The 16,624-nt window shown below is 42.1% G+C and overlaps 1 protein-coding gene across 2 annotated transcripts in view; it reads right to left on the bottom strand.

The window, feature by feature from the left end:
- RAPGEF4 (Rap guanine nucleotide exchange factor 4) overlaps window positions 1-16,624 on the bottom strand; it is a 190,658-nt gene that overhangs the window by 15,463 nt on the left and 158,571 nt on the right. For both annotated transcript variants that reach the window (XM_087709067.1, XM_087709077.1), the window contains 4 exons: window positions 11,615-11,761; window positions 9,496-9,593; window positions 1,294-1,419; window positions 331-509 (listed from right to left, as the gene is read on the bottom strand). In XM_087709067.1, the coding sequence (XP_087565193.1) occupies window positions 331-509; window positions 1,294-1,419; window positions 9,496-9,593; window positions 11,615-11,761 (550 nt within the window). The remainder of the gene's footprint in view (window positions 1-330; window positions 510-1,293; window positions 1,420-9,495; window positions 9,594-11,614; window positions 11,762-16,624) is intronic.

Consider the following 16,624-nt stretch of genomic DNA (forward strand, 5'->3'; position numbering starts at 1 on the left):
TGGGGGCGATATGCTGACTCTGTAAACCGCTTAGAGAGGGCTGAAAGCCCTATGAAGCGGTATATAAGTCTAACTGCTACTGCTATTGCTATAATTAATGTTCTGGGCAAATCCATCCTAACCTCAAACCAGTTCATAGGTTAACATAGACACAGGAAGACATTTTCCCTCAAGTAGATTTAGCTTAATAGCTTCATACAAAAGAAAAATAATCCATGCTTGCCAAATTTATTGTGCTTTGATGTCCTTTTTATGGTGAAGGCTCTACTGTCATCATTGTGAGAGAGTTACCAGGCCTACCGCAATCTATTGGAGTTGGGCTATACTCACTGGGCTGCTATTTTAATAAATTTCTTCAGGAGTTGAACACGCTTGCTGAGCTGGGAGCAAAGACAAATCTCTGTCACAACCCAGAACTGGATTTCATTAAATCTCCGTAAAAATAAATCCAGATTGGCAGTTGTCTTTTTAAAATTGTGCCGCCCAAACGTATGGTAAATCAGTTCCAGCTAGAAAACAGAAAGGAAGGGGAAAATGGAAGTCATTAAAAACTAAAAAAAAAAAAAAAAAAGCAACAGTTAACTTTCAAAATGTTGTGTTTTGGCTGAAAATGGCTGAATTGAATCTCTTTTGGTTTGTCTTCCTTCTGGAAGGTTTTGATTCCTTCCTTCTTGATTTGAAATAAATAGGGTTTACCATTATGATTGAACTGGACAAACCTTAATTAGCAAAAGTCCAGAATTGTATTCAAATCATGATTTGAAACCATGATTTCAAATTAAGGTGTGGACTGCATTTTGGTTTACATTAATCACTGATATGGAGGTTAAAACAAATTATAGTTACTTCATACTGTGTGAGTTGCAAAGTGTAACTTCTGCTATAAAATATAGGTTAGCTTGGAATTTCGTCTTTATTCCCTCACTCTCACATTCTCAATCAAGATGGATATGCCATAACTTAATAAGCTGTACTAGTTTCTCCCCATAACACAAGATAAATGTGTGACTATTGTTTAAATAAAGTAAAATTCCTATATTCAAAAACTTGCAGCATAATACAAGCTTAGCTTCTTCTCTGTACATAATTTTTATGATTGAAAAGGCATGAAGTCAATTACATTTGAAGATAAATGATTTGCATAATCATTTCACTTGTGAGTTTTTTCCACAGATTTCCCCCCCCCCTCCAGCTTCATAATTGGCAGAAAATGTACAGATCTTCAATCTATCCTACCACTTTTTGATATAAATGTAGACAGTTCAAAAGCATATGGCCATTCACTCTTTTTACCTCATGAACACAGTTGAAAAGTTCCCACTCAAAAATGGTCATTTGGTATGCTAGATCTTTAGAGCTCATGAGTTCAAAAGTTCCCATTGTCCCCGTCGATGGGCCTTCTTGTTCCTGTAGTGGTATCTAGGACAAATAAGAATATAATCCTAAGAACTACAGAACTTTGCTGTTCATCGGAATTCATGCTCCTTTTGAGATTCCCAGTTTAATCTGTGACCATCCGTCACAACATCCAAGAACTGAAATGAAAGATTCTCTTCAGAGGAAATAATTTCTTCAAACATGGCAGAAAAAGCATGACCATACTACAATAGAGAAATGCACAACTTATTTTGCTGCATTATCATGTCTGTTTGTCTGTCTGTCTGTCTGTCTGTCTGTCTCTCTCTCTCTCTCTCTCTCTCACACACTCTCTCTCTCTCTATCCCTCTATCTATCTATCTATTCATTCATATACACCAGGGGTGGGTTTCTCGCCCCGTTCCAACCGGTTCGGTTGGAATGGGGCCGGCGGCGTCCTCGTGCACGCGTGCGGTGCATGCGTGCGTACTAGCGTCTGTGCGATGCTCCAGCTGCTCCTGGAGGATCGCGCAGGCGCTGAATGCGTCCTGCGCATGCGTGGAAGCGCAGAACTTGTCAAAACCGGGTAAGGAGCGCGGGCAGGCGGGTGGGCCAGTCGCTGTTCCCGGAAGTTACTTACTTCCGGGTTCGCCGACCAACCGGTTCGCAGGGACCGCCGCGAACCGGTTGAAACCCACCCCTGATATACACAATATAACATACATTTACATTTAGGGGCATGTATATATACAGTACAACAAAAGCATACACATACTTTTAGATACACAACGTTTTCATACATCAGTAAGAAAGAAATCTATTTCTATTTGCTACCTAAGTTTAAAACAATATATTTAAAGCAATTAGCTAATGGAAGCATTGTTGAAAGCATTGCCAGTGCTCATGGGAATGAACATAAATCAATACCTTCCGCTTAGTTTTTAAACCATTAGACTGATTGAGGAATGCCACTTCAGCCTCAATTCTCTCTTTAATAGAGGGAAAACATTGCACACTGCTGTTGCAAGGATTACGGAGCTCAATGCATGAAAAATGAAAAACAAACTAAAATCTGTCTTTAATTTCCCTCCAGATCTTCCTCCTCTGCAAAGAAGGCTTCTATTTTCCCATGTCATTCTCAGCACTTCTTGAAACACTTCTTTTTGTTGATGTCTTAAGGCAGAAGGTAGTGCTTCCTTCCCCCCCCCCCGCCTCCTTCTCCCTTCTTTTATTTTTCTATTGCTCCGCTACCTTTCTGGCTGCTTCTGATTCTTAATTTGAAAAGATTCCTTTGGGGTTTAACAGAAACATAGGAAGCCAAGGACTGCTGGAGAACGATGATTATAGAATGAAAAAAGGAGACACATCACACGGATTCTCAGCTCCTTTGTAATTAAACCAAATGTAGGAATCAACATCTCGACCTTGAAAATATTTCCAAAATGATCTTACCCATTGGAAAAAGGAAAGAAAATGCAATTTCTTGACAAATGTTAGTAAACAAGAAATGCACACGAAATGTTTGCCATTTCAGTCTGCAAGCCTTTTTTGGTCTATAAAAGACTGCACACATACTAAATATTCCTATTGAGAAGTCCTTGGTGCTTTCTGAGCTTGGTTGTTTTCTTGCAGACGTTTCATTACCAACCTATTTAACATTATCAGTGCTAGTAAGGAGTGTGATTTGCTGTCAGTTTATATTCTAGTAGCTTTCCCTCACGGTGTTGGTGGGGGTGGTCTTAGAGATTCGTTGGGTGGCCTGTTTACTGTTGGCGTTTCCTTGATTGGGGTATTGTTTACTTGATTGTTGGTCTGATGATAACCTTGGAGTTAATCTATGCGGATTTGGGTGCTGATTGCTGGGTGGAGAGGTGATTGGGTCAGCTGGTTGATTGTCTCTTCTGCATAGTCTATCGTTGTTAATGTCCATGTGTCTATTGATGGCTAATTTGTCAGACTGCCCAGGCTTCTAGAAATTCCCTGGCTAGTTTTTTGGACTTGGCTTGGTCTACGATTGTCACATTTTCCCAACTGAAACGATGGTTAAGTCTGTCTACATGTTGTGAAATTAAAGAGTTTTCATTGTGTCTTCTGGTGGTTGGTGTTCATGGATGCCACTCTTCTGCCTGTTTGTCCTACATAGCGGTTGTTGCAGTCATTACATTGTATATTCTATATGACTCCTGTTTTTTCTTCTTCTGGGGTTGCTAGATCTTTTAGTTTGCTTAGAATGCTTAGAAAGGCTTCAGTTGGCTTGTCCCAAGATGCTTTTTCAAGAGGCAACTGGACTTTCTGGCTTTTCTTTGAAGACTTTTCACTTCTCATCCAAGAAGCTTCCTTTGGGACAACCATGACCTGGATGACTGAGAATCTCCCTAGACCTTTAGTTGTGTGCTATGCTGACTCCATGTGGTTGTAGTAGTCGGTTGGTGATTTCTGAGATATTCTTGATGTATGTCAGCGTAATCCTTTTTAAGGTTTATGTTGGCTGTGCTGTATTGGGTTGACTGGTCAGGGACTTTTTGATAAAGTTGTGTGGATATCAATTTTCTTGGAATATGTTATATAGATGTATATAAATTTTGGCCCTGGACAATCTGGAATGGCACCGCATGCGGTAGGACCTAAGCATAGTACACAAAATTGTCTGCTACAACGTCCTACCTGTCAATGACCGTGGCACGGCAAAACCGCGCTCGACTAAAGCGCGCCCGATTAAACCGCGTCGCTGACGTCATCAACAGGGCGACAACAGCGAGCGCAGAGAAAGAAGGGTGCTTTAAATAGCGCTTTGAAAGCAAGCCGATTCAAGTTAAGGTAAGGGTTAGGTTTAGGGTTAGGTTTAGGGTTAGGTTAAGGGTTAGGTTAGGTTTAGGATTAGGTTAAGGGTTAGGATTAGGTTTAGCGTTAGGTTAAGGGTTAGGTTTAGGGTTAGGTTTAGGAGTTAATTTTAGGTTTAGTGTTTACAGCGTGCTTTTTTATCCGCGCTGTTGTCGCGCTGTGATGACGTCAGCTACGCGGTTTCGTCGAGCGCCCTTTAGTCGAACGCGGTTTTGTGGTGGAACCGTCAATGACTACTTCAGCTTCAACCACAATAATACACGATCAAACGAGATACAAATGCAAGATAAACCACTCCAAACTCGATTGCAGAAAATGCAACTTCAGCAACAGAGTGGTCAATGCCTGGAATGCTCTACCTGACTCCATTGTTACAGCCTCAAACCCTCACAGCTTCAACCTTAAACTGTTTACCGTGGACCTCACCCCATTCCTAAGAGGTCCGTAAAGGGGGCGTGCATAAGCGCATCAGCGTCCCTACCATCCCTGTCCTACTGTCCCCATTTATTTGTATTCATTTCCTTGGTTGATATCCATGTTCATACTTATACATGCTATCTTGTCCATGTTTGACAAATAAATAATAAATAATAATATAATAAATAAAATTCATTTTTTCTATTGCTTACTATTGCTTTTGCTTACAATAGCAACAGCTGATGAGAAGCAGCATTTCTGATTCTTTTTGACTTATGAATTGCACACAGTCACATGACAGCACTTTATATCTAAGTACACTGACCATATTTCTTGGAAAAATAAAGGGCAACCTGAAATCTGAACAAGCTTCCCAAGGATAAAAAACAAGGATAGCTTTCCAAAATAAAGGCCCTTCTTTTATAATAAAAAGATGTACTTATAAGGGATTTCTGAAGGAAAAGGAAGGAAGATGGAACAGTTGGTATTTCATGTTTCTGTGACTAACATGATTAAAACATTACAATAAAGGTAAAGGTTCCCCTCGCACATATGTGCTCGTCGTTCCCGACTCCAGTGGGCGGTGCTCATCTCCGTTTTAAAGCCAAAGAGCCAGCGCTGTCCGAAGATGTCTCCATGGTCATGTGGCCAGCATGACTAAACGTTGAAGGTGCACTGAACGCTGTTACCTTCCCACCAAAGGTGGTTCCTATTTTTCTACTTGCATTTTTTACATGCTTTCAAACTGCTAGGTTGGCAGAAGTTGGGACAAGTAATGGGAGCTCACTCTGTTACACGGCGCTAGGGATTCAAACCGCCAAATTGCTGACCTTATGATCGACATAAAAAAACATTAAACATGTTTGAAAGGGTAATTTATTCCTGACACTTACAGTAGTTTTAAAATAGGGAGACTTACAGTTTTACTTTTCTGGGATTATGTTTCTTCCAGAATGATTTTCCTTTTGAAAGTGAACGTAAAAATGGTTCCGTACTCTTATCGTTTTTACTTTTATTTCAATAGTTTCACTTAGTTGGTCAATTCTACATGTCCAGTTTCTTTTTATTCCACCAGAGGGCAGTGCAATCCATTCACATTTGTTTTCTTCCTCTTCTTCATGTTACTTTAAACAAGCATTGAAATATGGGCTGTTACTATCCAGACGCTCAGTAGAAACAATCCTAGAATATATTTGGAAGAATGGAACCAAACGCTGGCTCAGACCAGACTGCATTTCTTCTCTCCTCTCTTTTCCTAGGTGTGTCATAGAGAAAAGATTGGAAACTTATTGTTTCTATCTATGGAGCTTCTCGTTAAAGTTTTAAAGAGGCAACTGGACTTCCTTGTTTTTCTCTGAAGACGTCTCGCTTCTCATCCAAGAAGCTTCTTCAGCTCTGACTGGATCAGTGGTGGGATTCAGCCAGTTCGCAACTATTCGGGAGAACCAGTTGGTAACTTTCTAAGTAGTTCAGAGAACCGATTGTTGGAAGAAATCTCCTTTTGTTTTTTTCCACTTTACAGGGCTAATCCTATAAGGAAGGCAGGAAGGAAACATTCTAGTGTTGTTTCTAGCCTAATCTTTATTGACCTGTTTACAGAAACTGCCTCTCTGGTTAACCCTTATTACATTGTAACAGCTAAGGTGAAGTGCCCATCGACCTGCGTGACCTTGAGTTGGCCACACCCACCCAGTCACATGACCGAGCCCCACCTACCCAGATGGTCATTAGGGCAGAGAACCGGTTGTTAAATTATTTGAATCCCACCACTGGACTGGATGGAGGGGAATGGAAGGATTTATACTCCTTGGAGACAGCTGGTCATTTGCATTCTTTTAGAGAGTCATTAAGGCCACTTGGAAGTTTATCTATGTCCTCAGGGTCATCTGAGTAGTGCAAATGGCTGTGAAGCCTTTTTGGAACTGTTGAAAGGTCTGTGTTGTCGACTGGAGATAGATGATCTCCTATCCCTCCTCCCTCTGTGGAGAGAGGGCGGTTCAATTTTGACATAGGATAGCCTCTTTGACCCCTCTTTCAAACCAGTGGTTCCCTCTGTCCAAAATGTGGACTTTGTTGTCTTCAAAAGAGTGGTCTTTGTCTTTTAAATGCAGATGGACTGCTGAATCTTGTCCTTATTTGTTCTCCTATGCTGTGCCATGCATTTATGAAGTGGTTGTTTTGTTTCTCCAATGTACAGATCTGCACATGTCTCACTGCATTGTACTGCATACGCCACGTTGCTTAGTTTGTGCCTGGGTGTTTTATCCTTGGGTGGACAAGCTTCTACCTGAGTGTACTCTTGGGTATAAAGCGTGCACTTATGTTGTGTTGGCTGAAGATCCTCCTGAGCTTTTCAGATATTCTTGTTTGTATTTCTAGTTTAAAACTAAATGGAGTACCTTGAATTATTTAGACAATAAACACTGGGCATGTACCATACTTTAGGTTCCAAGGGGAAAAGGTACTTTGGTGTCTGTAGGAAACGGACACAGCACCCATCTGCAACTCCTTAAACCAGCCACATCTCTTCTCAGAATTGTATTCAAACCTGCAGTGCTATTCTGTCTAAAGATGTTCTTGGGATCAAGAGCCATAGGCAGGTACTACTACAGCCACTTGGGTACTGCAAAGAACTGTCTTACCTTTGAATTCAATAGTGCACAGCCCTAGGAAATATATTCCATATACTGTATTGCATCTAATGTTACTACTCTATTTTCTAAGGACAAAGTATTAGACAGCCCTCGCAAAGGTAGGGTAGAGAGGAACGCTTGTGCCCCATTCATTGCTATCAGGTGCCCAGAGGAGTAGGCAGAATAATAGGCAATTATTTTGTTCAATACTTCATTTCAATAGAATATTGGAATGAGCCAGGGGTGGGTTTCTCGCCCCGTTCCAACCGGTTCGGTTGGAACTGGGCCGGCGGCGTCCTCGTGCACGCGCGCGGTGCACGCATGCGTACTAGCGTCTGCGCAACGCTCCAGCTGCTCCTGGACGATCGCGCAGGCGTTGTATGCATCCTGCGCATGCGTGGAAGCGCAGAACTCGTCAAAACCGGGTAAGGACCACGGGCGGGAGGGCGCGCCCTTCGCCGTTCCCGGAAGTTACTTACTTCCGGGTTCGGCGACCAACCGGTTCGCAGGGACCGCCGCGAACCGGTTGAAACCCACCCCTGGAATGAGCCCACCACCTTCCCAGCAGGGTGGTTTTACTTAGGTAGAGGCAGAGATGAGCAAATAGAGCTGAAAACTGCCTTCTCATACAGGTAGTCCTTGTTTAGTGACTATTTGGTTTAGCAATCATTCACAGTTATGACGGTGGATGAAAAAGTAACTTTGCATTGTGCAAGGTCTGTTGAAATAGGCTCATAAGCATAGCCACAGTTTCACTTAGTGGTCTCTTCGTTTAACGACTGATTTGCCAGTCTCAGTTATGGTCGCTAAACAAGGCTCATCTCTACTATCTTCGCAGTGCCTGCTTTCAGCCTGACTGCTCAAAGCAAATGGCCCAGTTAAGGTGGGAAGGCTATGGCTATGCCTCAAAGTAAGCAGATGTAATAATAGAAAATAAAAACTCTAGCCATTAATGCCAATTATTCCTTCTAGACTGAAAAACTCTATGAATACACTCAAGTTTGGTTTTTCTTAAACTATAGTCATATCTGTTCAGATGATTTCTCTTATATCTTTAAAATTTATACTGTTTCATTTGTTTCCTAGTATGATTTGATTGCTTATTAGTAACCTATGACTATCACTAAGTGCTGTATCTTATGATTCTTGATGGATGATTATATTCTATTTTATTTTTCTTTAGGTACACTGAGAGCATATGCACCAAAGACAAATTCCTTAGTGTCCAATCATACTTTGCCAATAAAGAATTCTATTCTATTATTCTATTCTATTCTATTCTATTCTATTCTATTTTTTTAAAAAAATACTTGGATTGTCTTCTGCTCACTCAAAAATCCTTAAATGCTGATGGGAGATGACATACTGTACATACCTCAAAACTCTCCTTAGAAATATTAGAATCTTTTATATCATATGGAGCTAGTCAGAAATGGATACAACTAAAAAAGATATCTCAAATGTGGTCAACTTTAATAATAAGCCCTGTGGTACTATTTCAAAATATTTATTTATTGTATTCCTACAGTTTATTAGAATCCAGGCTATACGGTACTGCTTAAGTCATAACGAACATACATTTTTACAATTATTATACAACCAAAATAATTTTTGCATAGTAAATGTAAAATTATATTTCACTGTCATATGTTCTGCCTTTATCAAGTCAATCTTTAGTGTAAATCACTAACTAGTCATATACTGTTGCCATGTATTCATAGAAAATAGGTTTGGATAGCTAATATGAAACCAGTAAATATTTATAATCTACTTAATTTTTTAAAATCTGCTCTCCTTTTGCACAGATACAGTTTCTTCAAAGCCTCAAATGATATTTTATTGCACAGCTACAGCCAGGGGTGGCTGCTACAGGTTCGGCTGGGTTCGGGAGAATCCGTAGCTAATGTTATGGCCAGTTCGGAGAACCTCCAAATCCCACCCCTGACTGGCCCTGCCCAACCCTCCCCTCCCAGGAGCCTTCACATGGCCCATTTTGGATGGGAGGTAAGTGCAGGGACCGCACGGAGGCTCAGGGAGGGGGAAAAATGGGCCTCCCGGAAGGGGTCTGGAGCTTGGGGAAGGCAAAAACCCACGCCCACTCAGCATCCGGGCAGAGAACCCATTTTTTGAAGCCCGCCCCTGGCTACAGCAGAATTGGAGATTCTTATCTTATTTAGCGTAAAGGTAACATGAAAGAATTGTCTCTCATCTGAGAGATGTTTGGAAGTGACTGAGCAAAGATACATACCAGGGAGTCAAATTGGTCACGAGGACAAGCAAAGAGACGTCCATTAACACTGAGTGTTGTAAACACTGAAACATCGTGAGGTTTGAGAACCGCCTTCTCTGTAAAAATGAAAAGCAGAAGAAAATTAAACTAGCACGTATGTTATCAGAACATTACAGAATGGATTTCTCTCCACTGAAATCAACTCTTTTGGGTAAACAAGTGAGCAATCTAGTATTGTGAACAGACCAAATGTGAATAGTGAATAAAAGTGAATAAAAAATCCCTAACTTCACCAGCATACTTTATGCTTGCAACAAAGAGCCAGTTTGATGTAGTGGTTAAGGCACAGAGGTGGGTTCCTGCCAGTTCGCACCAGTTCGGTAGAACCGGTTTGTCAAATCTACTGAACTGGTTAGAAGAGGTTCCACCAGTGGACCCGGAAAGCAGGCCACACCTAAAGAAGAGGTTCCAAAAATTTTTGAAACCCACCACTGACACACATAGACACACACAGACAGACTCACACACAGAGAGAAAGAGAAAGAAAGGAAGAAATAAATAAAGAAAAAAAGAAATAAAAAGTGAGAGATGGATGAAAGAAAAAAAGGACAGAGAGACAAAAGAAAGGAGAGAGAGAGAGAGAAAGAGAGAGAGAGAGAGAGAAAGAGAGAGAGAGAGAGAGAGAGAGAGAGAGAGAGAACACATGACCGGCAGGCCATTCCCACCAGGTCACATGGCCAGCAAGCCACTCCCACAAAGGAGGCCACACCCACAGAGTAGGTTCGAAATTTTTTTGAAACCCACCACTGTTAAGGCACCAGGTTAAAAACCAGGTGACAGGGAGTCTAGTATTACCTTAGTCATGAAGTCAGCTAGGTGATTTTGGGAAAGTCCCTCACTATCAACCCTAGAAGGCAGAAGCAAACTACTTCTGAAAATCTTACCAAGAAAACTACAGGGCCTAGCCCAGGCAGTTGTCAAAGAGTCAACACTGATTTGAAGGCATAAAACAAAAAGAAAAAATGCATCAAATTCGGTTAATATGTTGCACATGTGTAGAACATGAACAGGAACACACACACACAAACACACACGCTCTTCCCAAGTTGAATTGATATAAAATCTTTTATCACAGATAACAAGATCTGATGTCTATTTTGCAAACTTAAATTCACAGATCAAGGATAAGAAAATCACAGATACAAGGGCGGTCCCTTCAAATGTGGAGAAGAGCTCAAATTATAACAAGAAACTTAATTGGGTAACAGATTCCCATTTTAAAGAACGGATTATAACATTATGGATATGTTTTGGGTGTGGAATTTTAATAGGGGAACAGAATACTAATGCAACAGAAGTAAAGTAACGTAATATATAATTGATAGCAGGTGGCGTCACCTGCTATTTGAGTCTAACTGAACACAAAAAGCTAAGGCGGGTCAGACTTGATGAAAATATGAATGGGAGACATTGGAAATCCTGCGGTTTCAGGCAAATTGGATAGCTGGAAAATCATCACGGTGACAATAAAACGATCAGCCTTTCCTTTAACGCTAAGAAATCTGCCCGGATGTGTCCATATTGCCTCAAGGAATTAGCTCCTCAGCGAAGTTTTATCTTTTATTTAGGAGCTGTAGTGGCGCAGTGGTTAGACTGCAGTACTGCAGGCTACTTCTGGTTGTCTGCAATTTGGCAGTTCAAATCTTACCAGGCCCAAGGTTGAACTCAGCCTTCCATCCTTCCGAGGTGGGTAAAATGAGGACCCAGATTGTTGGGAGGCAATAGGCTGACTCTGTAAACTACTTAGAGAGGCTATAAAACACTTGAAGTGGTGTATAAGTGCTATTGCTATTTAACAGATATCACTTAAGGTTGCTTCTTTCATGTTTTCTATGCCTATTTTGACAAGAGCAACCAACAGATACCATATAGGCCTTAAAAAGGACTAATATATACTTGGTCACACCTTTACTAATAGATCAACTTTTAAGGTGAGCCTTTCCTTGGTGCCTTCAGAGATAATGGACAGCAATTCCTGTTATTTTCAATTTGAGAAATATTGGGGAAACCAGTATATTCATTCCACCATGATTTGCCACCTCAGGATATATTCAGGCAAGTTATCCTGCTGCCTTACCTCCTGCTGAGCTCATCTTGACCAAGATCAAGCCATCTCCAGAGCCCAGTTTGTCGGCTATTGCAGAGAGGACTTCTTTAACAGATGACAAAACTGGAATGCGGATGGTGGTGTACGTGTGATCCACACAGTATACCTTGAATAAAACTTGAGACAAAAATAACACATTATGAAAGAGCCCCTAAAAACCTGCCTCATTCTGTGGAACAAGAATACTGTTATGATGCAGTACAGGGGTAAAATGCTCTGAAGTCTGCTATCTATTTGCTTCGCGCGCATGTGTGCCAAATATGCGCTCTGCGCACATACGCACCGCAGGTACTACTGTGCAGTGCTAAAAATTGAGGAATAAGAATCCCTTTCTGAGTCTGCAAAGGTAAGAAGAACAGCGAGGGGGGTACACAGATGTGCCATGGGATTTAGATTAGCTAGGAAGCAGGATTTCCTGCTTTCTAGCAAATATAAATCACGCGGCACAGCTGATTGTTGCACAGCTGATTGTTGGAGCTAACGGTTCACCTGAACTGGTAGGAAAAAAATGCTACCGGAGGATCAGCTGTGTGACAATCAGCTGTGCTGCACAATTTCTAATCCCGCGGCACAACTCATTGTCGCACAGCTCATTGTCGGAACTACCGGTTCGTTCGAACCAGTAGCATTTTTTAACTACCAGTTCAGGCGAACCGGTAGAATTTTTTACTACTAATTCGAGCGAACCGGTCCAAACCAGTAGCATTTCATCCCTGATGCAGTATCATTGTATAATAATTGCTCTCTCATTAAGAATAACAGAGTTGGAAGGGGACTTTGGAGGTCCTCTAGCCCAACCCCATACTCGGGCAGGAAACTCTACACCATTTCAGACAAATGGTTGTCCAAACTTTTCTTAACAACTTCCAGCGCTGGAGCACCCACAACTTCTGGAGGCAAGTCATTCCACTAATTAATTATTCCAACTGTTAGGAAATTACTCATTAGTTCTATGACTAATTTTAAATCTAGATCTAATATCTAAATTAGAATTAATACCTTAGTTCTAATATCTTTAGGTATTATATCCACGCTAGCAGTGACAGTTCTTTAGAATGATGGATAGTAGGCCAAAATGCTCTCCTCAGGCTTACTCATTTTTTCATCTTCCCCCTTAACGTGATTAATTTGTTTCTGTCTTTGTGTGCATAGAAGGGTGTCCACAGGAAAGGTGGGTAGTTATTAACTGAGTCATGATATCATCATGCAAATGACATTAATTATGCAACTGGCCTAATTCAAGTCATTAGTAAGTGTATTGTGACATCATTGTGGTTTCTACTGTAGGCCTGCCTTAATGGCCCTGAGTTCTTAAGAGAGTGGATAAGAAAAGAAGATACCAACTTTGAGACTTAAAACAATATGAGCTTACAGTTCTGGATTGTTAATAGGGATTGACTGAGAATTGGGACATGGAATGTTTAGGTCTCAATTCTCAGTTTAAGTCTATCTACTCATATCACATCTACATGTCAACAGCCATCTTTCCACTATTGATTTTAAGTGCCTTCCTAGACACCGTTGACATGTTTCCATTACAGTTAATGTGTGTCATGACCCCATTGGAGCCTGGTTTGGAAGAGGAGAAGTTGGAATGGGGATCATCTGATGGGGATGGCACATCTCCCTTGGCATGTTTGGAGAGGACGATGCTGCCCTGAGCCCCTCAGGCATTGGGGGAGGTGGTGGACCGGACAGAGAGCTGCCTGCCCTCACAGACACAGGGGAGGATCAGTTGCTGACATGCAGTGGTGTTGATAGCCAGCAGACCCCCTCTGATGAGGAACAGCTGCCTTCCCCACTTGATCTAAGGACACAGAGAGCAGAGTGTAGGCAAACCCAGAGAATGGCTGCAAGGCTACATGAGAGGAGATCGCCCTACCCCTCCTCACAAGGAAAACCTGGAGTGGAATAATTTAAGTGGAAGCCATGGCAAGTTAGTCTTTGCCAAGAACAATTGTTTGCTTTGGCTTACACTCCCCTGGCCTTGATTCGTGCCTGTTGCCGTTTGCCTTGCCTCACTTGGAAGATTGGTCTTTGCCTTCTGTCTTGTCTTGCCCTTAGCCCTTCTCTTCTGATCCGCTTTTCGCCTTTGCTTCTCTGTGCCTTTGGAACTGTTTCTTGTCTTGGATTTTTTTCAACCTGAAGACTGCCATTGTCTTGTGACTGGATTCTGCCTTGTGGACTGGCCTTGGAACCCTGGACCTTGCCCTATGAGCATGTCCTTACTCTGGGGACGTTATTTGTACTATAGGGGCTGTTTTTTTTGGGAGGGGAGGACTGCAGATGGCTGCCTTTGAGGTAGCATGGTGGAGCCTTACTGGTCTTCAGAGAGACGTTTGCTGGAACATTTGTTGAGAGAAATAAAGGACTTTCTAGAGCAGGGGTCAGCAACCCGTGGCTCTGGAGCCACATGTGGCCGTTTCATCCCTCTGCTGTGGCTCCCTGTCACCAGTTGGTGCCACAATTGATAGGGCTTTCGGTTAGGACAGGTAGAGGAAAAAGGACTTTGCGCTAGGAGGAGACTCTATGATGGGGGAACTGAACTTCTGGTCGGCTCCAGAATTGAATGGGGAGCTTTTGTTTAGGACCTTTGTGGCTCTTTTAAGGTTTTAAGGTTGCCGATCCCTGCTCTAGAGGCCTGCCTTGCCCTGACCACCTGGGTCATAACAACGTGTTTGGGAGATGCTGTATGTCACTAGTGAAGCATTTATTTCTCCCAGCCTAGTTTAGCTATATTTTTTGGCTGAGTTGTGGACGAATAAGATTCCTACTTTTAGCATTCTTGTAATCTCTCCTTTGATGACCTGAAAACTTTATTTCTTCCCACCTGGTCCCCCTCCCTAAATGTGCCTGTAATGGGTTTACAATAAATGTTGGGAAACCAGCAAGAGGAACAAATTGTTGAAAATCTTTACAGGTTTAAAATTTTTGGATATGAATATACTGTAGCTGACACTGACAGTGTCATAATGCATCTTAATAAAAAAAAGGTCTCTGTTCTTTGGAAGGAATTTCTTAACATATGATAGTTTATCAAGATGTCTCTATTTTGGTATTATATAGCTAGTCATCGACTTGCAATTATTCATCTAGAGACTGTTCAAAGTTACAACAGCACTGAAAAAAAGTGACTTTTTTGTGACCGGTCCTCGCACTTACAACCGCCACAGAATTCCAACAGTCACATGATTCAAATTTGGAAGCTGGGCAACAATCAGCCTGTATTTGCAACAGTTGCTGTGAGGCCATTTGCAATCTACCCAGCTGGTTTGTGACAAGCAACGTCAATTGGGGAGGAAGCCAGATTCACGGAACAACTGCATGTTTCCCTTAACAACTGCACTGATTCACTTAACAACCAGCAAAACAAGGGTGTACAATCAGGTGAGACTCACTTAACAACCACCTTGATTAGCAATGAAAATTCTGGTTCCAATTGTGGTTGTAGAGCCAAGGTGGCGCAGTGGTTAAATGCAGCACTGCAAGCTACTTCAGCTGACTGCAGTTCTGCAGTTCGGCTGTTCAAATCTCACGGCTCAGGGTTGACTCAGCCTTCCATCCTTCCGAGGTGGGTAAAATGAGGACCCGGATTGTTGGGGGCAATATGCTGACTCTGTAAACCGCTTAGAGAGGGCTGAAAGCCCTATGAAGCGGTATATTAGTCTAACTGCTATTGCTATTGCTAAGTCAAAGGCTTACCTTTACATTACAACCAGGCTGAGAAGTTACTGAACTGTGAAGTACCATATTTTTCTGTGTATAAGATGACACTTTTTCTTTAAAATATTTACCTAAAAATGGAGGATTGTCTTATACATTTGGGGGGGGGGGCTGAGAGGAGAACCGCGGTTGTGAAACTGCCAATATCTTGGTTGCCCCCTCGCACATATATGCTGGTCGCTCCTGACTCTAGGGGGCAGTGCTCATCTCCTTTTCAAAGCCGAAGAGCCAGTGCTGTCCGAAGATGTCTCCGTGGTCATGTGGCCGGCATGACTAAACGCCGAAGGTGCATGGAACGCTGCTACCTTCCCACCAAAGGTGGTCCCTATTTTTCTACTTGCATTTTTTACATGCTTTTGAACTGCTAAGTTAGCAATTGGCCGATACCTTATCTTGCAAAATAGCCTCACGAGCAAAACCCCCGATTGCAGAGACAAACTTACAGGTACATAACCTTATGTAACTGATGTCATCTGAGGCTGTGGAGACGTGTAGCCAGTGCCCAGATGCAACAGGGAGTGCTAATGTCGGAGCATTCTGAGCCCATAAAAATGACAGAAATAAAAAATACCACTACCAGTAAGCGAATGTCTTACTCTGCAAAATAAATATCCTCTATTTAATGTTTAAAGTACTGATTTCTGAATTTTGGGTAAGAAAAGGGGGTTCCACCACAAAACTGCGCTCGACTAAACCACGCCCGACTAAACCGCGTCGCTGACGTCATCAACAGGGTGACAACAGCGCGGAGACAGAAGCACGCTGTAAACCCTAAACCTAAACTTAACCCCTAAACCTAAACCTAACCCCCCTAAACCTAATCCTAAACCTAACCCTAAACCTAACCCTTAACCTAACCCTAAACCTAACCCTTAACCTAACCCTAAACCTAATCCTAACCCTTAACCTAACCCTAAACCTAATCCTAACCCTTAACCTAACCCTAAACCTAACCCTAAACCTAACCCTTAACCTAACCCTAAACCTAATCCTAATCCTAACCCTTAACCTAACCCTAAACCTAACCCTAACCCTTAACCTAACCCTAAAGCTAACCCTAAACCTAACCCTTACCTTAAGTTGAATCGGCTTGCTTTCAAAGCGCTATTTAAAGCGCCCTTCTTTCTCTGCGCTGGCTGTTGTCGTCCTGTTGATGACGTTAGCAACGCGGTTTAATCGGGCGCGGTTTAGTCGAGCGTGGTTTTGACGGGTCACGAGAAAAGGGGGGGGAATATGGTAATTATTTTAGTGTGTGAA

The sequence above is a fragment of the Thamnophis sirtalis genome, unplaced genomic scaffold, assembly GCF_051295495.1.
Source record: "Thamnophis sirtalis isolate CommonGarterSnake01/CBP01778 unplaced genomic scaffold, rThaSir2_p1.2 scaffold_1, whole genome shotgun sequence".
NCBI classification, from domain to species: Eukaryota; Metazoa; Chordata; class Lepidosauria; order Squamata; family Natricidae; genus Thamnophis; species Thamnophis sirtalis.